Consider the following 26,814-nt stretch of genomic DNA (forward strand, 5'->3'; position numbering starts at 1 on the left):
ATTCTTCGCGGCTAATAAAACGGAAGTTTTATTAGCCGCGAAGAATAACTTCCGCTTTAAAGAAGGTGGAAACACAGCTTAAGCACACTTGACTTTGAATATAGTGCAGGGGTCGGTACAGTGACTTTTATGGGATTTTATTTTTAACATTTGGCAGTTTTCCATGGAAGAAAGGAAGTCATACGTTTTGGAAAGACATGACGGTGAGTAAATAAGACAGAAATGTTAAATTACACCAATGTCCACAGTCATGCGGTGCCCTCTGGTTCCAATGAGCTGTGGACAAGAGTAAATGCATTTATAATAATTAAGCATTTACAACAAATTGACATTGAAACGTTGTTTTATTATTTCATGTTACATAGATCTTGCAGATGTTATTTTCCCCATTCTAAATATATTTAAATTAGAGGGTGGGTGGAGCCTTTACACCCTTGTTGTGCATATTAGAAACCAGTGTAAACATATTCTCTTTATTGTGAACAGGAACTTGTTGGCATTTGCTATTGTAAATACAGTGCCCTCCACTAAAATTGGCACCCTTGGTAAATATGAGCAAAGACAGCTATGAAAATAATCTGCTTTGTTTATCTTTATGATCTTACATTCAAAAAATTCACAAAATGCTAACCTTTCATTGAAGTAAAACAGTTGAAAGTGGGGGAGAAACTTACGTTATGAAATAAATGTTTTTCTCATATGCATGTTGGCCACAATTATTGGCACCCTTAGAAATTATAATGAGTAAAATATCTCTGAAGTATATTCCCATTCATATTTGCATTTATTTAGCACACTAGAATGACTAGGAGTATGATATTGTCCAGCAATAACTTCCTGTTCTACAGAATTATAAATATGAGGAGCACAAAGGCCAAATTTCCTTAATCATCCATCACAAGGAATAAAACCAAATAATATAGTTCTGATGTGCAGAACAAGATTGTTGAGCTTCACAAAATAGAAAGTGGCTGTAAGAAAAGAGCTAAAGCATTGAAAATCCCAATTTCCATCATTAGGAGAATAATTAAGAATTCCAATAAACTAAAGATGTTACAAATCTGCCTGGAAAAGGATGTGTGTCTATATCATCCTAATGCATGGTGAGGAGGAGAGTTTAAGTGTCCAAAGACTCTCCAAGGATCACAGTAGGAGAATTGCAGAGATTAGTTGAGTCTTGGGCCAAAAGATTAAAAAAAAAAAAATCAAACAGCCCCTACGTCACCACATGTTGTTCAGGAGGGTTTTAAGAAAAATCCTCCTCGCTCATCCAAAAACAAACTCCAGCATATTCAGTTGTCCGACACAACTTGAATTTCAAATGGGAATGGCTTCTGTGGTCAGATGAAACTAAAAAAAAGAGCTTTCTGGCAGCAAACACTCAAGATAGGTTTGGTACAAAAAGTACCCCATGCCCACGGTTAAATATACTGCTGGATCTTTAATGTTGTGGGCTTATTTTCCTGCCAGAGGTCCTGGGCATCTTGTTCAGATACATGGCATCATGGATTCTAGCAAATACCAACAGATAAAAAATGTAAACCTGACTGCATCTGTTAGAAGTTCTATAATGAGCTGTGGTTGGATCTTCCATCAGGACAGTGATCCAAATCAAACATCAAAATCAACACAAAAATGTGTCACTGAGCATAAAATGAAGCTTCTGCCATGGCCGTCCCAGTTGCCTGACCTGAACCCTATAGAAAATGCGTGAGGTGAACTGAAGAGAAGAAGCACCAGCATGGAGCTGGGAAACTAAAGGATCTGAAGAGTTTCTGTATGAAGGAATGGTCTCTGATCTCTTGTCAGGTGTTCTCCAAACTCTTCAGGCATTAAAGAAGATAACACAGAGCTGTTATCTTGAATAAAGGACATTGCAATAATTGGGTGCCAATAATTGTGGTCAACGTGACCTACAGAAAAACATTTATTTCATAATGAGATTTTCCCCCTGCTTTCCATGGTTTTACTTAAACGATAGGTTAGAATATTGTGAATTTTTTGAATGAAAGATTAAAAGGATAAACAATGCAGATTTATTCTTACAGCCACCTTTGCTCATATTTACCAAGGGTGCCAATATTAGTGGAGAGCACTGTATGCCTGTTTCTATTGCCACTATTCTAATGAATATCTAATGAATAACTTTTCATCCACTCTGTGATTTCTTCACAGAAAAGACCAGTAAACAGTGTAAAACCACCGCTTAATGTTTTACTGTGGTCACTTATTGGATGGAATCTTATTCTTAATATTTTTAACGTTGTTGACCCAGCTCCATGGCTTTAGCCTACATTTTCTTTGCCATGTGGACTGTACTTGCCATTGTTTGTCGGCAGATTTTTTTTTTCTATTTGAATTCCTTATACATGTTATTTGGAAAGTTGGGGAATGTCTGTAATGGACTTTTAATTCACCAGTGATGATGTGAATATCACCAGAGAAACATTAGTCAGGCATTTGGCTTAGGTCTTACTATGTTTTCCTTTGTTCTGGGCATTATGCTGGTATTTTCAGCAGTACAGCTATTGCAGAATCACATGAAGAGACTGGAGAACACCAGCTCTTTCTCTGCCCAACATAAAAAGCAGCAGATGAGAGTGACAGTCGTGGACATTATACAGACTGTCCTCTTCTTTCTTGCTTTCGGGTGGCTCATGACAAAAGAGCTCTTTGAATATTTAGTTGATTTTTTAAAAAATACCTTTAAGGTGTTTTTTTTTAGGTTGGTCATTTAAAATTCCATCTATTGGTTAAAAATATTGGCAAAACTACAAAGCCTGAAATGTCACTTCTACCAGCACTTTTTATAACCATGATTTAAAGGGAAGCATTGCTGGACAGCACTCAAACTAAATCACTCTGAAAATGTGTGGGTGGATGCAAAATGTTTTCATGCGCTTGAAACTACACAATCCAAACGGACAGTATTCAGAAATTCAGACTGTCATGTTGTATTCTATTCAGGTTTATTTGCCATGTGTAAAGTATTTATTTTTTGTTTGCTTAATACTTCAGATATTCACAAGCTCTAAGTTTTCTTAGCCTAATGTTGTCATTCTGACATTGCCAATATTTTTTAGGTATTTATTTATTTATTTATTTTTTAAATATATGTGCCTAAGTAATTCTCATAAATGAGATCATTATTTATTAGTGACATGCACTTGTTGTTTCAGCTCTTAATTTATTTGTTCTAGTCCCACCTTGTGGACTGAATGCATATTACAACCTATTTATGTTCAGAGCAGCTGAAGCCATCAAACACGTTCTTCCCTGCATTTCAAGCCAATACAGGCACAGAGCAAGAAGAAAGCAAAACAAACATTGAGAGCAGCTCTCAGGAAACCGCTCCTTCTTTAACCAACCTAAAAAAATGTTTGGGATCCAGGGATGGGACAGCAGAAACAGCAGAGCACAAATCTGGTTTATTTCTTTTAGAAGTAACAGGAATCATCTGATTATTTCACGTGCTTCTATTAATCAATAACATACTGTAACGTGTATAAGTATATTTTCACCTGACAGCCACAAATATGCCAAATATCTCATGGCGTGTCTGGGCCGCTTGATACCATCTCAGTTTGTCATGACTGTAGTCCCAAAAAACTACTAGTAGTTATCAACAACAAATAAGCATAATGATCAACTGCAAGATGTAGGTCTTAAAAACAAAATATTAAAAGAAAAGTGAAACTAAAGATTGAAAGAATACTATGACTATATATATATATATGTATATATACTCAGTGGTTTTTATATTTACATATAAATGTTTTTGGTAAATATTAGATTTTCTAGAATTTTAGAAATATTAGATTTTAGATAAATTAGGACTATATGGCTGACAGTCATGGGCATTATACAGGTTGTCCTCTACTTTCTTGCTTCAGGGTGGCTCGTGACAGAAGAGTTCTTTGTGTATTTTGCTGTGTGTGTTTTTTTTATTTTATTTTTTTAATTCACATGGACATTTGATTTGCACTGTACTGTCTTGGGCCAACCATCCTTTTAGGTGTTTGTCAGTCAAAATTCCGCAGAGTGGCTAAAAATATTGTCAGAAAACTACAAAGCCTTCATCAGTCAGTTTTTGGTTAAGTCACTTCTGCCAGCAAATGGATCTATAGGCATTATTTAAAGAAAAGCGATATTGGGAAAGCACTCAAACTAAATTAGTTTAATATGTTCTAAAATGTGGATGTTGTCAAACACAAAGTACTTTATGAAGTCCCAAAAGATATCAAAAATGGCTTGTGGTTGAAATTATGTAACTCAAGATTAAAACTGTTAGTACAATAACATCATTTGCAGAAATTTGAATAGATATGTAATTGTGACATTTGCAAACTCACTTTTCCTCTTTATACAAAAGGGTAAATGGGTCAAAGATGAAAAAGGGTTTAAGCATAAAAACAATGTGTAATAATGCTTGAAATTGTTGTTTTTCCAAAAAAAAAAAAAAAAAAAAAAAAAAAAATATATATATATATATATATATATATATATATATATATATATATAAATTCTGTTTAATTTAATTGCATTTTTGTTTTTGTTTTTCTGAGCAAAAAAATAAATATCATACATTTTTCCAGAAATTTTCCAGTAATTTACAGAAGACACCCACTAAAATGTCATTCAGTGTAACTATCTTGTCGGGCATATAAATAATAATTACTAAATGCTAATTAGTTGTAATTCTACATTTTTAAAATTGGACACTATCCTAGGTTTTGCCTGTTTGTCAGTAAGAAATTTTTACTAATTTAAACCACAATAAAATTGTATATGCTACCTTATTCTTTTATACATTTTAATACAAGTCAATGTAACATTATTTCAACCAAATTTTGACATTTCATTCTCCAAAAACTTATATGAAACCTTAAAAGTAGACACTTTACATTTAATGTGCTTTCAATAGACTTAAAATAATTTTTGTAAATTTCTTTTGATGTGGACATCTTAACGTCTTTGACCCAAATGCAGTAAATACACTTATTGTGGACTTAATAGTGAATCATGTTTTTCTTTTTAAAAACGTATTTATTAATTTTTGCTTTAAATAGTTTTGATTAGAATTTTTGTGTTGATTATTCAGAAATATAGACTACATAATACAAACGACCTTGCTTACTGTTATATTGTGCTCTATTCAGGGTTACTTGTGTGTTATTTTTTTATTTCATTTACTTAGGCTGTTTATTTATTTTTTTTGTCCTAATAATCAGTTATTGTTTCAGGTGTTATGTGTAGTGATTATAGAAATATATTTCCGTAAGTTATTCTCAAAAATTTGATTACTTCTTATTGTTGACGTGCTCTTGTTGTTTCATCTCCTAAATCAACAGTTCTAGTCCCACCTGGTGGACTGAATGCATATTACAACTAATTTATGATCAGAGCTAAAGCGTTCAAAGAAGTACCTCCCTGCGTTTCAAGCCTATACAAGTACTGAGTGAGAAGAAAACAAAACAAACACTGAAAGCAGCTCTCAAAAAACCCTCCTTCATTGACCAATCTGACAGAAAAATGTATGTGGGATCCAGGGGTGGGACATTACCAGAAACTGCAGAGCACAAATCTAGTTTATTTGCGTTAGAAATCATAAAGTATACTATAATTAATCAATAGTGTACTATGTGCATATGAAATACGTGTAGGAGTAATTTCACCTGAGAGTTAAAATTTTTGAAAACCACAAGAATGCCAAATATCTCAAGCAATGGCTGATATGCTTTTGACTGCAGCCACAAAAAAACTAGGTTAGTTGTTGTTATCAACAACAAACGACCAGTTGCGAAATGTCTGGGTAACTGAAATATTAAAAGAAAAGAGAACTGAAACTAAAGATACCGGCAACTAAGGATGGCTAATGAAATATATACTCTGTATTTTTACATTTATGTATAACAGAAAAAAAATGTTTTTTATAAATGTTAGATAAAAAAAACTATTTTTACTATTTTAATGATATTTGTAGCTGCGTCCAATAAAAGTAACCAACAGTGTACATAAACACTCAAGCACGCACGCACGCACTCACGCACTCTCACTCTCGCTCGCTTTCTCTGCTCTCCGGTTGAGGCTTTTCAGCGGTGTGAAAGAAAATCGGACAAATCAGTATTTTTGTCACTTGCTGGATTATATGGATCATTTACTGATGATCGTCTATGTCTGGACTGTGCGTTTTTTGTTTAGTGAAATGAGCGGCTGTTAAAGGTGAGATGATGACGTTATTTTTCCAATTCTACCGTTATTTTCCTAACATTACGCTTATCACTTGAGCGAAAAATAGTTGTAGTCTATCCGTTTACAGATATATTCAGTTGTTAACTTGGTGTCTATAATTAGACAGATCGTCTTAAATTACGATTGTTATTGATAAAGTTAGAGGATATTAAAAACATTCACTTTCTCAGTCACATCGCTTGTTAACTGTTATAATAGTCGGCGTCTCTTTTAACAGATCTGTCGCTCGAGTTACAGTTTTCCTGTAATGTTATAAGCCTTGGGTCTGAGGTTATATATCCAGGGCTCCCAGGACGTGGGATAGGGAATGAGTCCATCTCTTATCCACACATCAGCTCAAAAGTAATTAAATCCAGATTTCAGGAAATATGGACTCCAGCGGTGTTGCACTAGGTTTGGATGTGGATAATAGTTTTGGACAGATGATTTGGCAGAACCTCCCATCCATGGTCCATCTGGATGTCCTGTCTTCTAAGGGTTCTCCTCAGCTCCCAGAGGTGCTGCTGTCGCCTTTGTTTCAGGATTCACGTCCCAAAGCCTTTCTGCTTTCAAGCCCTGAGCCACTACTCACCCTTCTCTCCTTGAACCGAAACTCACCGGGTACTCCATTAGGCGCTCCACAGATGCCCATTCTTGAAGACAATGAACAAGACTGGGTAGAGCACGGTCACAACCTCACACATGGTTTTTCTACAAGAGATTGCCAAGCTGGCAGCAAATCACTTTTCTTAGAGCAAGCACCACAGCGCAGCAGGAGGAACAATGCTTTAAACCAAACACTGGTTGGCAGTGTGGAGGAAATAAAAGAAGGATTGATGATTCAGTCATTGTGGCATCTCTCCCAGCACGTTTCGTTGGCGAATCGAGCCAGTTGTTTACAACAGAGGGTGTTGGCGATGCTTGGTGAACATGCTTGTAGACACTATAACCACCAACTGGATGGTTTGAAGAAGGAACTTCTTGAAGCACATTGTTCCTCAAAGTTGACATCAGGGCATCTTTTTGAGACTTTTAAGGCTGTAGAGATGCAGGAGGTAGAGCAGGCTCTTATGAGAAACCTCCAGTACCCTCAAGCACATAAGCAGCCTCTGAAATTCAGGGATTTGCAGAATTTAGCACACAATGGTCATGCTGTTTTGCATGGAGTGCTGGAGGCTCTGGACTCAGATGCCACCGTGAGCAGCTCAGATGAAGAGTGGGACCATGACGACACCAAAGGGACCTCAGTGGAATCACAGTGAGTATGATGTGTCACATGGACTTCTTAATTAACGTTGACCTTTTAATCAAGGTGAATGTTGATACATGAAGAAAAAATATATCTTAATGGAAGACATTAAGAGAATGGGTCAGCTAAAAATGACAATTTTTGTATTATTTATTGCAGTTAACCTCTATGGTTTTGTTTTTTGGTAGAGCACAATAGGGAAAATGTTGAGCTTTTTCTATACAACTACAGTTCATATTTAAAGAAATACCAGTTCATGTCTTTCTAGTTCCAAAAGTGTGACCCTGGACCACAAAACCAGCCATAAGTCGCACGGGTATACTTGTAGCAATAGCCAAAAATACACTGTGTGAATCAAAATTATTGATTTTTCTTTAACGCCAAAAATCATTAGGATATTAAGTAAAGATCATGTTTCATGAAGATATTTTAAATTTCCTACCGAAAATATATCAGAACTTAATTTTTGATTAGTAATATGCATTGCTAAAAACTTCATTTGGACAACTTTAAAGGTGATTTACTCAATATTTGGATTTTTTTTTTCACACACCCTTGAGATTCCAGAATTTCAAATAGTTGTATCTTAGCCAAATAACACACATGAAACTGAAATAATGCAATAAACATTAATTTAACAACATTAGATGTAACATACATCCCTAATGTACAAAACTGATAAGAAAAAACTTACTGTTAGCTACTTAACAGGTTTTTACCATTAAATTCACTGTCATTTTTTACAGTGTATGCAAGTCACAATGCCAGATGGCTATAGACAAAACATGAAAGACTCAGTCTCTAGCTTCAAAATACAAAAAACAACATTGGGTGAGATCCTAAAATAGGTAAATTGAAAGGTAGAATTAGTCTCTACCTGGTAGTTGCCAGGCAGTAAAGAACTTTTAATGACTGGCTGTGAGTCTTTGGAAAGAAGAAAGGGAGTGTAACAACAAGTTTGGGAAAACAAACAGCTTCATAGAAGATGGAGAGAGGAAGCATTTGGTGCTGGCAGTGTTACATGTTTCTGTAGGATCTTTGCTCACAGAAACAGAGGCACTCTGTTCAGTACACAGCTGTTGAGAAATTGTCACCATATTTCCCCCCCATGTTGAAGATTTTTATTTCGTGTGTTCATGTGCAGCTGGCTCTTCCTCCGATCCTGTTTCTTTGCAGCCTCCCTGAAACAGACAGCTGCACTCTCCTTTCCCTGGGATGAGTAAATAAATAGAGATCAGGCCGCCCTTCACCATCCCGTAGATCAGAGCTTTCATGTCCCTCTCTGTGATTTCCTCGCCCACTCTGCACTTACACTGTAACACTGCAGCATATGTGCAGATGCAAGAACATCTAGTCTTAAAATACACATCTTTGAAGGGGCTATATCTTTAAGGAAACATCTAGTAAATGGGAATGTTTTATTGAAGTGCTTTTTAGTATAATTTTTCAGTATGATTTTTATTGAGAGACATGTCAAGACTTATCACTATGATAATGATATGGGTCAATGATGATAAGCAAATTTTTTTATCCTATCTATCAGAACTATTCAAAATACAAAAATGGCATTTCTGTATGCAATGAAGAGTACTTAAATGCATGTATATATAAAGTTGAAGTCAAAAGTTTACATACACCTTGCAGAATCTGCAAAATGTTAATTATTTTACAAAATAAGAGGGATCATACAAAATGCATGTTATTTTTTATTTAGTACTCACAAATAAGATATTTCACATAAAAGACATTAAAGACGTAAATGTTAAATTAAATTGAACGTGAAAAATGACCCATGTTCAATTCTTAATTCGCTTGATGCCTAATACTGTGTTGTTACCTGAATCATCCACAGCTGTAAAGCAGAAAAATCCTTCAGGTCCCACAAGTTCTTTGGTTTTTCAGCATTTTTGTGTATTTGAACCCTTTCCAATAATGACTGTATGATTTTGAGATTTATCTTTTCACACTAAGGACAACTGAGGGACACATATGCAACTATTACAGAAGGTTCAAATGCTCAATGATGCTTTAGAAGGAAAAAATGAAGAGCCAGTGGTGTAAACTTCTGAACAGAATGAAGATTTGTACATTTTTCTTATTTTGCCTAAATAGCATATATATATACACTACCGTTCAAACGTTTGGGGTCAGTACATTTTTATAGTTTCTTTTTTTTTTTTTTTTTTTTTTTTTTTTTTTTAAGAAATTAATACTTTTATTCGCCAAGGATGTATTAAGTTAATAATTAAAAGTTTATCAAAAGTTAATAATAAATAATTTACATTGTTATAAAATATTTATATTTTGAATAAACACTGTACTTTTTAAACTTGTTATTCATGAAAGAATCCTGAAAAAAAAAATTACAGGTTCCAAAAAATATTTGGCAGCACAACTGTTGATATTATCCAACATTGATCATTCTAATAATAAATCCGCATATTAGAATGATTTCTGAAGGATCATGTGACACTTAAGACCGGAGTAACAGCTGATAAAAATTCAGCTTTTCATCGCAGGAATAAATTCTATTTTAAAGTATGTTATATGTTTAAAGTATGTAAATAAAAAACATTATTTTATATTGTAAAAACATTTTGCAATATTACTGTTTTTTTTTCTGTATTTTTAATCAAATAAATGCAGCCTTGATGAGCATAAGAGACTACTTTAAAGACTATTACAAGTCTTACTGAACGGTAGTGTATATATATATATATATATATATATATAAAAGTTCAATTTACCCTGATCTTCAAATTTGCGTTATATTTCCTTCTGAAGTTCGAGAGGGTTTAAATACACAAAAATGCTGAAAAACCAAAGTATTTGTAAGACCTGAAGGATTTTTCTGAAGAACGCTTTAACTGTTCAGGACAAAAAAGGAACTCATGACCAACTATCACTAAACAAAAAAAAAAAAAACACAGCTGTGGATCATTCAGGTAACAACACAGTATTAACAATCAAGATCTTATTCAGGTCAGTACAAAATAAAAAATAACATGCGTTTTGTATAATCCCTCTTATTTTGGTAAACTAATTAATATTTTGCAGATTCTGCAAGGTGTATGTAAACTTTTGACTTTAATTATATAAGCAATTAGATGAAAAAGTATATTTATATATTTTGTTCTATGTAACAAAAAACGATATTGCTTTTATTTAGAGAGAGAGAGAGAAAGAGAGAGAGAATAACCCTGACTTGCATATATCTGAACTGTTAAACTTTGTCCCATTGTACTCAAGTTGCCTCAAATCAACAACTGTCATTGAAAATGAAGGACTTCCGATTACTTTGCTGCTGTAAATTGCTGTACAAGTGAACGCCCTTTAGTCTCGGTAGCAGCCAGCTGTGGTTGTTGGCTCTGCCTCTCCTCAGGCCATGACAAAATAGTTTCAGTGACTTTTCCATATGTCCCAGCAATCTCAATTACCATCTATGCATCTCATCAGAGTTTTGAGCCGGTGGCCATTGCTCTTGATTCTCTGGAGAAGCTGAATATGAGAACATTGCTATAGGGTTTCAGATGAGTTATCTGGCCTCAGAATTGCTTAAGGGCACTTTTTGTGGACTGAGATTAGGCTTTCAGCCAGTCGGGAGCAGCACCTTTGACGTCAGTACTCTCTTTCTTTTCACAGATGTCACGTTTTGAAGTGAAGTTGTGGTCACTTAATTCTGAAAAAACTAGGGCCCAAAGCTTTAGCAGAGCTTTAGGGTCTGCTAAGTTGGCTCTGGAATATATGCAATGCAATAAAGAGTTTATATAGTGATATTATTTGGTCTAAACACCCTTGAGGCACTGAATAAAGACACAAGGAAGCAACAAAGCCATCTGTCGTCTCATATTTTCAGTTCTGGAATGGTCTATTTGGTTGGTTACTTGTTCTATGACTTGTTTTGTTTAAGCAGTAGGCTGGCTAGAGAGGTGAAGTGTTTGTTTATATAGGGACCAGGAGGACTGCTGCACCAGCAGGAGATCTCATTCTTCCCAGTGTATTTGTATGGTTTCACTGCTGCTCCACTGCTTTGTAGATATTCCTGGAATTTTCCTGTGTGTGTGAGAGAGCGAGAGAGTCTACACTAATCTATATATCTGCAGAGAGGAAGACAGGCAGACTGTTTTATCTCTTTATGGTCTGGTCCTCTTCCATTGCCTCTGGGTTTAAAAATAAAACTAGAATCACAGGTTAATGAGCAACCAAACAAACTATTACATCAGTTTCATGCACCGGTTTTCCAAACACTTTACCAGGATTGCTCCTGGAGAAATGTACTGTAAGTAACTTTGGAAAAAATTGCAGCTAATGAACTTTTCTAACTTTTTCTGTCCCTGTCTTTGTGGGAGGGTAGTTGTCATGTCTGTGAATGGAGATGGCTGAAGGACAGAGCTGAACTCTGCAGTCGCTGGACGTGGCTCCAGATGAGAGTGTCTGAGCTGGACTCTCAGATTCAGCAGCTTGGAAAACTCAGGCAGCAGATTCTCTCTAATAAGGTAAAGAAATAACACTGCATCTAGTAGATTATGAGGGAAATTGGGCTGTGTTGGTAGCACTCTGGGGCAAAATTCAGGATTTAAGAACGGACTCTCTTTCAGTTTATGTGAGAATTTTGAATTGAATTGGCCATGTCCAGAGGATGGTGAATTGCAATGACTAAAAAAGAACTGACTGAAGTCCAAACAGTCGAAATATAAATGTTGTAACAAAACATAAACAGTAGCATTATAAATGTTGACTTGCTATGTCTGTTCTTCTCTAATATGTGGAGTAATTAAAACAATACACAACTCAGCCAACAATATTTTAATTCTTGCATTAGGCACATCAAACTGACCACTAGATTTTTGTTTTATATAGCTTTATAAAAATGCTGTCAGCAATGTTTTAATCGGTTGATTCTATAATATATTGAGTAAATTAGATTTCGTAATAAAACCTAATATAATATAGTACATTTTAATTTCCCAGAATGCACTAATTTACACTAAAATATGAAATATTGATTATTTTGTGTCTTTATGCTTTCTTGGCAACTAGCTGAAATAAAGTACTTTGTTAGTTTTTTTTTTTTTTTTTTTTTTTTTTTTTTTTATAATTATATTTTTGTTTTAATTACCAAAAATTGTTGAAATGTAATTCATACTGAAAATTATGCTAATAAAATTCATTTATATGATCCAGTTATTTGAATTTCATTTGATGATTTTCAGTATATTTTAATTCTGCTTAAATTAAATGTACAGTTAAAGTCAAAAGTTTGTGTACACCTTGCAGAATCTGCAAAATGTTCATTATTTTACCAAAATAAGAGGGATCATACAAAATCCATGTTATTTTTTATTTAGTACAGACCTGAGTAAGATATTTCACAAGAAAATTTACGTATAGTTCACAAGAGAAAATAATAGTTACATTTATAAAAATCAGAAAAATCCTTCAGGTCCCACAAATTCTTTGGTTTTTCAGCATTTTTGTGTATTTGAACCCTTTTCAAAAATGGGGGGTGAAATCTTTTTGAATTTGAAGATCAGGGTAAATTTAACTTATTTCGTCTTCTGGGGAACATGCATATGTAATATGTAATATGTATGTATCTTCTGTAGCTTCTGAATTGCAGTACTAAATGAAATATGAAAGAAAAGTAAGAAAAATGTACACATTCTCATTCTCATTCCATTCAAAAGTTTTCACCCCAGCTCTTAATCCATTGTTTTTCCTTCTGGAGCATCAGTGAGCATGTAAACCTTCTGTAATAGTTGCATATAAGTCCCTCAATTGTCCTCGGTGTGAAAAGATGGATCTCAAATACACAAAAATGCTGAAAAACCAAAGAATCTGTGGGACCTGGAGGACTTTTCTGAAGAACAGCAGGCAGCTTAATTGTTCAGAACAAACAAGGGACTCAAGAACAACTAAACAAAAAAATTGCAATTCTGAATCTACTTGTTACTCAAAACTGTTCTCTCAATCTTGAGTGTTTTTAGATGCAAATTTTTTTTTTCACTGTATGTGTTCCTAACATGTCCTCCAGGGTCGTGTGATTTTGGCGGAGTCTCAGCCCCTGACGGACAAGCAGATCCAACACACCTTGTGGACAGAGACTATGGATCTATCATTCACAGCTGGCAATATGCGAGATTTGCACTCTGATCTAGAGATGGAGCCCAGCAGCCCCACTCGCCTTCTGAGGAACATTGAGAGACAGGTGAATCTAAAGGAAACCAGGCATATAGACAAGAACATAGAAAAGACAATAAAAATGTCAGATAAAAATGTAAATTCAATTCATGTTTGTGTGTGTTCAGAGTGCCCAGCTGACTCAGATTGTGAACAGCCTGATGCCATCTTTGTGTGCCTCTCCTTCCTCATCACCAATGTCTAAAGGACCCTGCAATCACTGGAGAGGTCAACAGAAAACAGCTTACAGTGGGTGAGAAGCCAACAAGCACCTACAAGCTCATCAACAGGCTAAAATTAACCTCAAATACCTCACAGTGTCATTCATTTAAAAAAAAATCCAAAAAAGCAGTTGTGGTTAATTTATATAATCGTTATTGTAGCATTGGTTGCTAGATGTTTAATGTTCAAGAAAGTCGATTTTTTGAAAAATACTCACTTTTTTTTGACGCATTATAACTCATTTTATTTAGTCATACGTAAGCTCCAGAGACACCTGAGGGGAAGCAGTGTCTCTTGATTTCATTCATGCATTTTATATTCATCACAGCACTGTAGAAGCACCCTCATTCTGATACATAATTTTGTAAATTTATGTAAATCTCATGTGAATGTCAGGATGAATCATTCAGCTCAGTGGAAAACTGAAATAGTGAGACATTTAGAAGAATTAGAAAGAAGGAAGATGAAGATGAAAGAGTTTGAGTGGAGAAGAGAACTAATAACTCTTCCTCTCCTTATTTGTCGTATGATCAGATTTGATCAGAGAAGTTTTTATCCCCACTTTTGAATTTGAATTTTTCTTTCCAGTGGACCACAGAGTTTACACAAAGCCAGGCAGAAGAGGAAGAGAACATGTCACAGACGACAGTACCTCCCTCAGGTGGATGTCACCTGTATGTCAGCCCGGACTCGACCCCTTCTGACTTATCACAAGCCTAGACTTTTCGTCATGGACCCATTGTCTCATAAAGAGCAGGTTGGCATTTTTAAGCTGAATTCTGAACGTTAAAGTGTCTTAACTTTTGGGACTCCAATCGGATAATGAGTCAGCATGGCATAGCAATACAGTTCTGTTCAAAGGTTTGGGGTTGGAAAGATTTTTTTATGTTTTTGAAAGAAGTCTCTAATGCTCACCAAGGCTGCATTTCTTTACTCAAGTAACAATAATACTGTGGAATATTATTCTAATTTAAGGAGAAGTTCACTTGTTCATGAGATGTTCATGTCTTTCTTTCTTCAGTCATAAAGAAATTACGTTTTTTGAGAAAAACATTTTAGGATTTCTCCATACACTGAACCTCAATGGTGCCCCTGATTTTGAACCAAAATGCAGCTTAAATGCAGCTTCAAAGGGCTCTAAACAATCCCAGCCAAAGATGAAGGGTCTTATCTAGTGAAACGATTGGTTATTTTCAAGAAAAAAAGACCGTTTATATACTTTTTAACCTCAAACGCTCGTCTTGTCTCGTCTGCCAAAACTCTGGCATACCCTAAGTGTCATGAGCCAGAAAAAACAGAGTTCAGGCAGACAAGACAAGTGTTTGAGGTTAAAAGTATATAAATTGTCTTTTTCTTTTTAGAAAATAACCAATCATTTTGCTTGATAAGACCCTTCTTCCTCAGCTGGGATCATTTAGAGCCCTTTTAAGCTGCATTTAAACTGCATTTTGGACGTTCAAAATGGGGGGCACCATTGAAGTCCAGTATAAATCCAGTATAAAATTCTGAAATGTTTTCTTTAAAAAACATAATTTCTTTGTGACTGAAAAAAAGAAAGACATGAACATCTTGGATGACAAGGGGGTGAGTACATTATCTGTAATTTTTCGTTCTGAAAGTGAGTTTCTTCTTTAAAAAAAAAACTATTTTCTTTGTTAATATATTTTAAAATGCCATTTATTCCATTAATGCAAAGCTGAATTTTTAGCAGCCATTACTCCAGTCTTCACATGATCCTTTAGAAATCATTTCTTAGTATTATCAGTGTTGACAACAATAATTTTTTCAAGCTTCCTTGGTGAATAGAAAGTCCAAAAAAACTTTCGATTTAATGCATCCTTGATGGGGAAAAAAAGTATTAGTTTCTTTCCTTAAAAATAAAAACTTAGTAAACCCAATCTTTTGAACAATATTGTACACACGATAATGAGGTAAAATTAGGAGCCACTGTAAATAATTTTTTTTTGAGGAAAACATTTCAGGATTTTTCTCCATATAGTGGAAGTCAATGGTGCCCCGAGTTTGAACTTCTAAAATTCAGTTTAAATGTGGCTTCAAACGATCCCAAATGCGGTTGTAAACGATCCCAGCTGAGGAAAAAGGGTCTTATCTAACAAAATGATTGGTTATTTTGATTAAAAAAAATACAATTTAAATACTTTTTAGACTTAAATGCTCATCTTGTCTTGCTCTCCCTGAACTCTGTGTATTCTGACTCAAGACAGTTAGGGTGAGATATGAGATGGGAGTTTTTCGACATACCCTAACTGTCATGAACCGGAACAAAACAGGTCGGGAAGAGCAAGACAAGACGAGCATTTGACATTAAAAGGTATATAAATTGTATTATTATTTTAATGAAAATAACCAGTTGTTTCACTAGATAAGACCCTTCTTCCTCGTTTGGGATCGTTTGAAGCTGCATTTAGACTGCATTTTGGAAGTTCAAACTCGGGGGACCATATCAGTCCATTATATGGAGAAAAATCCTGAAATGTTTTCCTCAAAAAACATAATTTCTTTACGACTGAAGACACAAAGACATGAACGTCTTTGATGACAAGGGGGTGAGTACATTATTTGTAAATTGTTGTTCTGGAAGTGGACTTCTCCTTTAATCTTGTTGAATCTTATTGGACAAAGCTGTTTTGTATCAAAATAAATCAAACAACATTAGAACTAACATGAGGGTGAGTAAAAAACAGAATATTCTGAGTACAGGACTAGTCCTTTAATAAAGCAGTTATTTGTGTGTGTACCAGCTCTGTTCACATTGCACTATGACTCACACCATGCTATGAGTCTGTTTTCCAGCTGGTGCCTGGTGCACTTCCTTTAACCTTGTTTATGATTCTTATAGCTGTCTGATTTGGGCTGCCATGATTTTCCTTTTCATGCATTGCTTATGTCGCAGTGGTTCCCAAGAGCACTGTGTGTCATAGATTTGGCCTTTATTAGCTTAGCTTGGACAAATCAACACTAGATTCTAAATGCAAGTCAGACCTTTAGCATAAGAAAGAGACATTTGTTTCTTCCCTTAACTTTTCAAAACCTGCCTGTTTTGGTTACATCCACTTGGTCTCTCTCTCTCTCCACAGGTTCTGGAGTCTTCCTCTTCTCTTTGTCCCAATTGTGCATCCTGTGATCCTGCATGTCACCACAGAAAAGAGAGAACAGATGGCAAAGTGCATCCTGTTCTATCACTTTCCTCAGGTAGAGAGAGATGAATGCATTATGTTTTATGTAAAACTGGCATTTTTCTTCTTCCATCTACCATTTTGGATGGATATCTTCTCTTTAAAGGATACATGTGATGTTCTTTTAGATGCCTTGAAATGCTCCTTATGTAGGCAGCTCACTAGGTTTTGGATTAGAGCTTATTTAAGCAGTAGATGAGTGTTCATACTCTTGCTGAGGTAATTGGATGTTATGATCTTAATGGTTAATACTACAGCAATCCATTAATCACTCTTCCATCTCACTGCATTAGGCTGTCATTTCAATTCAGTCAGAATAAATTGTCTCATATCAGATTGTTACTCCATCAGCATGTCAAAACTGTGCTGTTCCTGCTGTTTTACTGATTGTGTGTAGCAGCAGGAATGCGGAGTAGGTAGATCAAATTAGCCTTGGTTGTCATCAGTATAAAACCTCAGCATTCAGTTCATACTTTAATATGACTCAAATGCAACATCCAGTCAAGTCTGACATTTTTTTATGTATGATATTGTTTTGACATTTTGGCAAGGTATTTTAATGTGTTTCTCATGTGCAAATGTTTACTAAATAACCACAGCCTTATATCTGTCACTGCTATATTTAAGTGCAATTTGCTTTTGTTCTGCTATTGTTTTTCTTTTGTTTGTGTTATTGTGTCATTTGTTACATAAGTGTTGTCTGTTCTATTCATCAGAAACTCCATCATCCTTCCATCTGCAAAGTTCTCTATTTAAAGACAGTTTGCTTCAGCGATCTCTCCTCCTTAAAACTGAGCACTCCAGACCTCATTACCGTCTCCGATCCGGAGGCAGAGTCTCCCGCTCTTTATTCCGTAAGTGTCATCTCAAGGCATTTGTTTGTGGATTAATTTGTATACAAATGTAAAATATGTAGAGTTGAAGTCAAAAGTTTACAATCGCCTTGCTGAATCTGCAAAATGCTAATTATTTTACCAAAATAATTTTTTTTATTTAATACTGACCTAAACAAGATATTTCACATAAAAGATGTTTAAATATAGTCCACAAGAGAAAATAGTAGTTGAATTTATAAAAATGACCCAGTTTAAAAGTTTACATACCCTTGATTCTTAAAGGAGAAACTCCGCTCCAGAACAACAATTCACAAATAATTTACTCACCACCTTGTCTTCCATGATGTTCATGTCTTTCTGTCTTCAGTCGTAAAGAAATTATGGTTTTTGAGGAAAGCATTTCAGGATTTTTCTCCATATAAAGACTTCATTGGTGCCCCGATTTTGAACTTCCAAAATGTTGGATGCGCATCCAAGAGCCTGTGCTACACGAGCTTTTGTGCTTAAAAAGTATACAAATTTTTATTTTCCCAAAAAAATGACTGATCTTTTCGCTAGATAAGACCCTTCTTCCTCGGCTGGGATCATTTAGAGCCCTTTGAAGCTGCATTTAAAATATCAGTCCATTGTATGGAGAAAAATCGTGAAATGCTTTCCTCAAAAACCATAATTTCTTTACGACTGAAGACAGAAAGACATCTTGGATGATAAGGGGGTGAGTAAATTACTTGTAAATTGTTGTTCTGGAAGTGGAGTTCTCCTTTAATACTGTGCTGTTATCTGAATGATCCACAGCTGTTTTTGTTTAGTGATAGTTGTTCAGGAGTCTCTCGTTTGTCCTGAACAGTTAAACTGCCCGCTGTTCTTCAGAAAAATTCTTCAGGTCCCACAAATTATTTTGTTTTTCAGCATTTTTGTGTATTTGAACCCTTTCCAACAATGACTATATGATTTTGAGATTCATCTTTTCACACTGAGGACAACTGAGGGATTCAACTATTACAGAAGGTTCAAACGCTCACTGATGTTTCAGAAGGAAACACAATGATCTGGGGTGGGGGGTGAAAAGTTTTTGTATTTGAAGATCAGGGTAAATTTAACTTATTTTGTCTTCTGAGAAACTTTTGTAGCTTTTGAAGTGCAGAACTAAGTGGAAAAAAATATGATATTTAGGCAAAATAAGAAAAATGTGTTCAAAAGTTTACACCCCTGGCTCTTAATGCATTGTGTTTTCTTCTGAAGCATCAGTGAGTGTTTGAACCTTCAGTAATAGTTGCATGCGAGTCCCTCAGTTGTATAATAATAAGATTTGATAATAATAAGAAATGTTTCTTAAGGACCAAATCAGCATATTAGAATGATTTTTGAAGGATCATGTGACACTAAATACTGGAGTAATGGCTGCTAAATAAAATATGCCCATATTCAGTGCAGATCTGAAGGTCATACTAAAGCAAAGTCCCTTGAGGCAGGGGTGCTCAACCCTGTTCTTGGAGAACTACCTCCTGCAGAGTTCAGCTCCAACCCTGATCAAACACGCCTGAACCAACTAATTAGGATCTGAAGGAGCTCTTGATAATTACAGACAAGTGTGTTTGATCAAGGTTGGAACTAAACTCTGCAGGAAGGTAGATCTCCAGGAACAGGGTTGGGCAGCCCTGCTTTAAGGCAAGTCATTTCACATGGCGGCCGTCTTTCGCCTCTCGGGCAGGCAAGTGTAGCTCCTATCTTTTTGAATGGGGAAACATCAAATTCTCTAAAACTGTTCACCAATCTTACGATTAAATTTGATATTTGAACTCGCCAAAGAAATTGGACAAGAACTACCTCATAAATATTGTTCCTTATGCTCCAGTAGCATTAAAAAAAGCTTATATAGCGCACGTCTCAGAACGCTGACCATTTCTATAGCAACCGGGACTTCTAACGGCAGCTGCAGTGACACGCTGACTTTACTAATCAACGATTGGCTCTTTCATTAAGAAGGCAGGGCTTCGCGGCCATAATGAGATTGCATCTTTTCCCATTCAAAATTATGCGAGTGACAAGTCTTGGGTATTCTGTAGTCTTTGACTAAAGTCATTAGCTGCTCCACAGTTTTAATGCAGTATTGGGGTTGAACTGAGCTGCCCTTGCACTGGACTGTGACTCATCCGCTCCAATCATTAATGGTCTGGCACTCTCCTCTGCTCTGCTGGTTATCGTCTGACTAGGGGGGCTAATGATCCTGAAACAGCAATGCTATTCTTAACAGAGAGCGATTGTCAGGACGAATAAGTGATTGCACTGGAATGGAAGTGAGGTACGGGTTTCTAAAGTAAAAACACACCTCATGCTGTTTAGTTGATTTTCTGTCAGTGCTTTGCAGCACCCCTGGAGTCAGTGAACGAACTCCAAAAAAATGACTACAAAAGCACTGAATTGAAAATGAATGTCAGGAATATTTTCTTCACAATCATCTCATTCCTATTCTCATTACATCACCTGCATTTGTATGATGTTTTAATGTCAGTTCTTTAGGAGTCCAGTGTGTGGGATGATGTAAGGTGTGTGTAGGCTGCAGGGTGGCTTTAGTCATAGTGTTGTGGTGTATTGTTTATGTTTATCTCTGTGGCTCAGGCGGTCTATCCACAGTCCTGCAGCTTCCAGACCATGAGTGGAGATCAACACAGACTCACAAATCACAGTAGCTCACAAATCCAGCCTGAAGGCACCTCACACACCTACACACACTCAATCACATATGCCAGTGACCTTTCAGTGGGGTCAAATTGTTTATAGCCAAAATATATTGTAGTCCTATCACCCCATTAGGATTTCCATCTCCTCTTTTTATTAATATTGTTAATACAATATCAAATGATTGTGAACTTTAATAAATATGCTCTTTGTTTCTAGGAATATACAGTACTTGTTTTAATAAGTAGGAATATGTCTATGTTCTACAATTAATGATTACAGATTGCAATCATCAGCTGAAAAACGAGAGGCGTTTGAAAAGACACAGAAGGGAGAGCACTCCTATACGATGGGCACGTACCCGAGACCACCACAGTCAAGATTACAGGGAGGGCAAGAGGAGGCGGCGCTGCTCTAAAAGAACAATGGGTACATGTGTTTAATTCCTCTTCTTGTCCAAAGACTGTTTAAGGTACTAATACTGCTTTGTTCTAGACATCTCCAGTATTACACCCAAGTCTGATCTGGTCTTCCAGAGTGATGACAGTCATGTAGAGGAATCTTCAGAGGATGTGACCATCTCTTACTGTACACCTACACAACAGAGAAACTCACAGGTCTGCCCTTTGAACAAACCTCCTGATAAATACTGAATATTTCAATTTGATCTAATGCATACATAGATAAATGTGAGCCATAATACCAGTCATAAGTTGCATAGGTATATATGTAGCAGTAGCCAACAACACATTGTATTTGTAAAAATTATCTATTTTTATTTTATGCCAAAAATCATCATAAAGTAAAGATCATGTTCCATTAAGATATTTTGTAAATTGTTTACCATAAATATATAAAAACTTAATTTTTGATCAGTAATATGCATTACTAAAAACTTCATTTTGACAACTTTAAATGAGATTTTCTCAATATTTTGATTTATTCCAGATTTTCAAATAGTTGTATCTCGGCCAAATATTGTCCTGTCCTAACCATACATCAATGAAAAGCTTATTTATTCAGCTTTCAGATGAGTTATAAATGTAAATTGGCTGGTTCTGTGGTATAGTACCTTGAAGTGAATGTTGGTTTGGTTGGAGGTTAATATTTTGATAAAAAAATAATCATATACTGTTCTTTTATGTAGTTTTCATCGCGCAGGAGAAACTGTGAGAGTATTTTCAGCACTGATGACATTGTCGTTCCTATGTCTCTGTTCGCATCAGTGAAAGTGGAAAGACTTCTGTATAAGGACATTTTGACACCCAGGTATTGATTGTTTTCTTATTCAAAAATGACATCAGTAACTGTTTATATTGCGGTAGATCTACGCTACTGTTCAAAAATTTGGGGTCAGTACTTAAATAGGAGAATGGATTCTTCTTTGTCATAAATCATGATAAACCCTTATATAGAACAAACCATTTATATAGATTATGTAGATATATACCCTTTATATAGCCTCATGTAGATTACTTTTTTTACTATAATTTATCTCTACTGCCTTCAAATTAGTTGTCTTCATTTCTTCTTCCCTTCCCTTGTCTTTCTGTATAGAAAAAAAAAAAAAAAAAAAAAATGGGGTTGGTAAGATTTTTTTTTAAATGTATTAGAAAGAAGTCTCCTATGCTTACCGAGGCTACATTTATTTGGTAAAAAAATACAGTATTTTTGTTAATATTACTACAATTTAAAATGATTGTTTTCAATGTAATATAGTGATTTGGGACAAAACTTACTTTTTTAACATACTTCTTTGATGAATAGAAAGTTCAAAAGAACAGCATTTATTTGAAATAGAAATCTTTTGCACATTATAAATGTCTTTACTGTCACTTTTTAACAATTCAGTGTATCATTTCTATATAAAAGTATTAATTTCATTTTTAAAAAATGGCTGTACACTACCAGTCAAAAGTTTTTGAACAGTAAGTTCAATTTGTAATGTTTTTTAAAGAAGTCTCTTCTACTCACCAAGCCTGTTTTTTTTTTTTATCTAAACTACAGCAAAAACAGTCAAATTTTAAAATCAGCATTTATCTGAAATAAAAAAGCTTTTGTAACATTATACACTATTCAAAAGCTTGGAGTCAGTGTAGTTTTTCTGTGAAATAAGTTATAGAAATTAATACTTTTATTTAGCAAGGATGCTTTAAATTGATCAAAAGTGATGATTAAGACAATTATAGTTAGCAAAGATTTCTGTTTCAGATAAATGCTGTTCATCTGAACTTTCTATTATAAAAGAAACCTGTTTCCAACATAATAGTAATAAATGTTTTTTGTACATTTATTTACATGTACAGTTATTTTAAATAGTAAAAATGTATCAATATTTTACTGTTTTTGTTGTACTTTGGATCAAATAAATACAGGCTTGGTGAGCAGAAGAGACTTCTTTTAAAAAAAAATATTAAAAATCTTACTGTTCAAAAACTTTTGATTGGAAGTGAATCTGAGTTCAAATATGATGTTAGTTTTATTGTTTTAAGTGTTTTCTTTTTAATTCCCTTTATGCAATTAGATTTATCATTAATTTGTAAAATCTTGTTTTTTTTAGTTCAAAAATAATAAAATACGTTTAATTTGTGAACAGCTGTTTCATTTGTTACTAAGCAGCTGTATATTCAGACCATTTTTGTATCGAATTCCCATAGAAAAATAATTATATAATGATATATATCAATACTGTGATGTAAGCTTTTGCTCCTACCATCTACCCATGTAATGCTTGATAGATTGTCAGTGAGTCACTTTCAGAAACTTGGCTGTCACATAAAGATGTGGACAATTCAGGTTCGAATTTCATTCCCCTCCTTTCCTGTATTCCATTGTCTTTACTCCCATTAGTTGGCGAAAGGTGAATATTTCGCCTTTATTGAAAAGAGACGAGGATGAGCAGGAGGAAAGGATGGTTGGTTTATTACTTTCTTATAGTTGTAAACTCATTGTAGGCCATAAAAATGGTGAGAAACGTCATGCTGATGGGCAACTGTTGAGTAATGAGCTTTATCTCTCTCAAGTCAGATGAAGATTTCTTTCAGAGGCACAAGAGTTATGAGCATAGAGAGAAACTACTGGGATCCTACTGGGATCAGGACAGAAGACACAGCATCAGGTCTGTGTGTATTTTGATTTATTGTGAAGCTATTTTATGGCACATATGTTCTCCAGTACATATTACATCTGCTTTTTTTTTTTCCCCCACAGGCCATCCAGGAAAAGTTGGTCTTCAGTATCTGCGAGAGACCATCTTGCTCACTGTCGCCCACCTGTACATTCTCCTGTTCCCTTCACCTGGACCTTCAGTCCTTCTGAAGATCCATCAGAATCCAGTGTGGATGAACAAGAGGTAAAACCTTCTCAGTAGTGAAAAATTAAATGAAATCTGTCTTTCTATTAAACTTGTATGAATTTGTTTCTCTTTTATGTAGCCACTGCAACCATGGAGAAGACGTATATTCCCCCTGACTAGTGAAGATGAGGAAGCTTTGAGGTGTGATGTACATAAGAGTTTTATTTAATTCTGCATCCTTATTTCCTTTCCTTGCATCTTAGATCTTATCTTTTAGGAGGAAAGGATCCAAGATTGAGATGTGAGAACAGCTCAAAGTAAGACGTGCATGTCTAATAGAATTTGCTTCTTAATCAAGCATTTCAAATCAGCGCCATATTGCTTCACTATCCTTATTTTGATGGAGTTTGATTCATCTGGATATTCCTAATAAACTTTAATAAAGCTAGATAACGCCCTCTATAAAGTGTCAGAACTAGGAATAACATGCACACATTATAGTGACTGCTCAGTGCTGAATTGATGAATATATGCTGATTAATTACCTTTTTAAATCATGAATCCTGAAAAAGGTATCACTGTTTAAACAAAATGTTAAGCAGCACAACTGTTTCCAACATTGAGAATAATAAGAAATGATTCTTGAGCACCAAATCAGCATATAGTCAGTCATAAGTGTCAATTTTCTAAAATTAAGATTTAGACATTATCTGAAAGCTGAATAAATAAGCCTAGCATTGATGTATGGTTTTGATGTATGGTTTGTTGAAAATCTGGAATCTGAGGGTGCAAAAAAAAAACAAAAAAAAAAAAATCAAAATACGGAGAAAATCACCTTTAAAGCTGTCCAAATGAAGTTCTTAGCAATGCATATTACCAAACAAATGTTAAGTTTTTATATATTTACAGTTGGAAATTTACAAAATATCTTCATGGAACATGATCTTTACTAAATGTCCTAATAATTTTTGGATAAAAAAATCAATAATTTTGACCCATACAATGTATTGTTGGCTATTGCTATAAATATACCCGTGCAACGTATGACTGGTTTTGTGGTCCAGGATCACATATATTCAAATAGAAAAGTTATTTTAAATGCGTGAGCGCAAGAGCCTTCTTTTAAAAACATTACCTTTAAACGTTAGTGTAAATCATTTCAGATTGGAACCACGTTTAGACACAGAGTCAGTTTTGTACTTCTTTATAGTTAATTAAAATGCACACTTACTACAGTTAAAGTTTGAGAGACAAATTGGAACCAAGTGTTAAATACAGTGGAGAAAATAAATGCTGTTTTGTTGGTCATTTGTTTGACTGATTATTCTGTACTGTTTACAGACTTCCAGAGCACCAAAGCACAACATCAGAGGTGAACCAGGAAATGACATCGTAATAAGGCAGAATCTCAGCCATCGTGGTTCTACTCTTTTGGATAAAACACTCTTTTAGTATTTAAAGAGTTTTGACAGATATTTTTCACATTGTTTCCTCTGTCCCCTCAGTTTTTTTTTTTTTTCTAAAAGATTTGTTTACAGTGTAATTGATTAAATATCTTAAGCCAGACCCTTAACAGTATCAACTGTAAGGCATTACATTATTTATGCAGCCTATTTTGTTATTTATTGTAATATTAGTACAATGTATTGGTCTGTGTTCACATTTTTTGGGGAAAAAAATTATATATGATTTTCCTATAAATCTCATCTTTTATTAGAATTTATCCAGTACTGTGGGAAAAGTGTTGGTAAATGTATGTAAGTTTACCTCATACTACATTAAAGTGATTCAGACTACCACACTTAGAAGTTAACAGGCTTTCTTTATCACATTGTGTGAATGTAATGGAGTCCTTGTTATTTCAGATTAACTACAACCCAATGTCAATGGAGAGATAAAATAACATTTTTATTATATTCTGTATATTCAAAATTTATGTTAATTCATACTGAACCCAGATTGCTCCTTTAAAAGAGTAGTTCACTTCCAGAACAAAAATTTACAGATAATGTACTCACCCCCCTTGTCATCCAAGATGTTCATGTCTTTCTTCAGTTGTAAAGAAATTGGGTTTTTTTTTTTTTTTTTAAATCATGTCAGGATTTCTCCATATAATGGACTTCTATGGTGTCCCTGAGTTTGAACTTTCAAAATGCAGTTTAAATGAAGCTTCAATAGGCTCTAAATGATCCCAGCCAAGGAAGAAGGGTCTTATCTAGCAAAATGATTGGTCATTTTCTAAAAAAATATATAATTTATATACTTTTTAACCGCAAAGGCTTCTCTTGGTCTAGCTCTGCGTGCGTATTCCTTTTAATGACAGTTAGGGTATGTCCCATCTCATTTTCTCATCCAACTTCAAAAAATGTAAAAAAATTTTTAAGAAAATAAAATCGTTTCGCTAGACAAGACCAGTCTTCCTCGAATGGGATCGTTTAGAGCCATTTGAAGCTGCATTTAAACTACACTTTGGAAGTTCAAACTCAAGGGCAGCATAGATACCCATTATATGGAGAGAAATCCTGAAATGTTTTCCTCAAATAACTATTTCTTTACGACTGAAGAAGGAAAGACATGAACATTTTGGATGACAAGGGGGTGAGTAAATGATCTGTAAATTTTTGTTTTGGAAGTGAACTACTCCTTTAACAGGCATAAATACATGCACGCAATGCTTGTATCCACCACAGAGAGGCACTAATGCGCCACATCTGCTTTTGAAAATTGCATTCGCAAGAAAACAGCCTGTTAGTGGACAAAACAGGAAACTACTTGTAAACACTGTAAAGTACTTGATGATTCTTCCCAGTCCGTATGTCAAGCTTTGACAGCTCAAAATCCTATTGCATTGATCTTGAGAGTGTGTTTGCACAGTGCTTGTTGTGTGTGTGTGTGTGTGTGTAGCATTTGATCTCTTTCAGCAGT

The 26,814-nt window shown here is 34.9% G+C and overlaps 1 protein-coding gene across 8 annotated transcripts; it reads left to right on the forward strand.

Annotated features, from left to right (window-relative positions):
- Nucleotides 1–73: 73 nt before the first annotated feature.
- kansl1l (KAT8 regulatory NSL complex subunit 1-like) lies at nucleotides 74–25,690 on the forward strand. Of its 8 annotated transcripts, none has more exons than XM_051120124.1 (17): nucleotides 74–203; nucleotides 6,609–7,489; nucleotides 11,835–11,976; nucleotides 13,515–13,688; nucleotides 13,789–13,913; nucleotides 14,471–14,639; nucleotides 16,981–17,095; nucleotides 17,796–17,933; nucleotides 20,877–21,023; nucleotides 21,090–21,211; nucleotides 21,742–21,863; nucleotides 23,445–23,508; nucleotides 23,618–23,712; nucleotides 23,805–23,946; nucleotides 24,029–24,050; nucleotides 24,153–24,206; nucleotides 25,231–25,690. In XM_051120124.1, exons 1-16 carry the CDS (start codon nucleotides 198–200, stop codon nucleotides 24,164–24,166), a joined length of 2,478 nt encoding a protein of 825 aa, XP_050976081.1. In that variant the 5' UTR covers nucleotides 74–197; the 3' UTR covers nucleotides 24,167–24,206; nucleotides 25,231–25,690. The 8 variants fall into 8 exon arrangements, with proteins under 8 accessions (XP_050976081.1, XP_050976079.1, XP_050976075.1 ...); XM_051120122.1 differs by having other exon boundaries at nucleotides 23,622–23,712; XM_051120118.1 differs by lacking the exon at nucleotides 24,153–24,206 and having other exon boundaries at nucleotides 24,029–24,090.
- Nucleotides 25,691–26,814: the final 1,124 nt, after the last annotated feature.

The sequence above is a fragment of the Labeo rohita genome, chromosome 9 (genome assembly GCF_022985175.1).
Source record: "Labeo rohita strain BAU-BD-2019 chromosome 9, IGBB_LRoh.1.0, whole genome shotgun sequence".
NCBI lineage: Eukaryota > Metazoa > Chordata > Actinopteri > Cypriniformes > Cyprinidae > Labeo > Labeo rohita.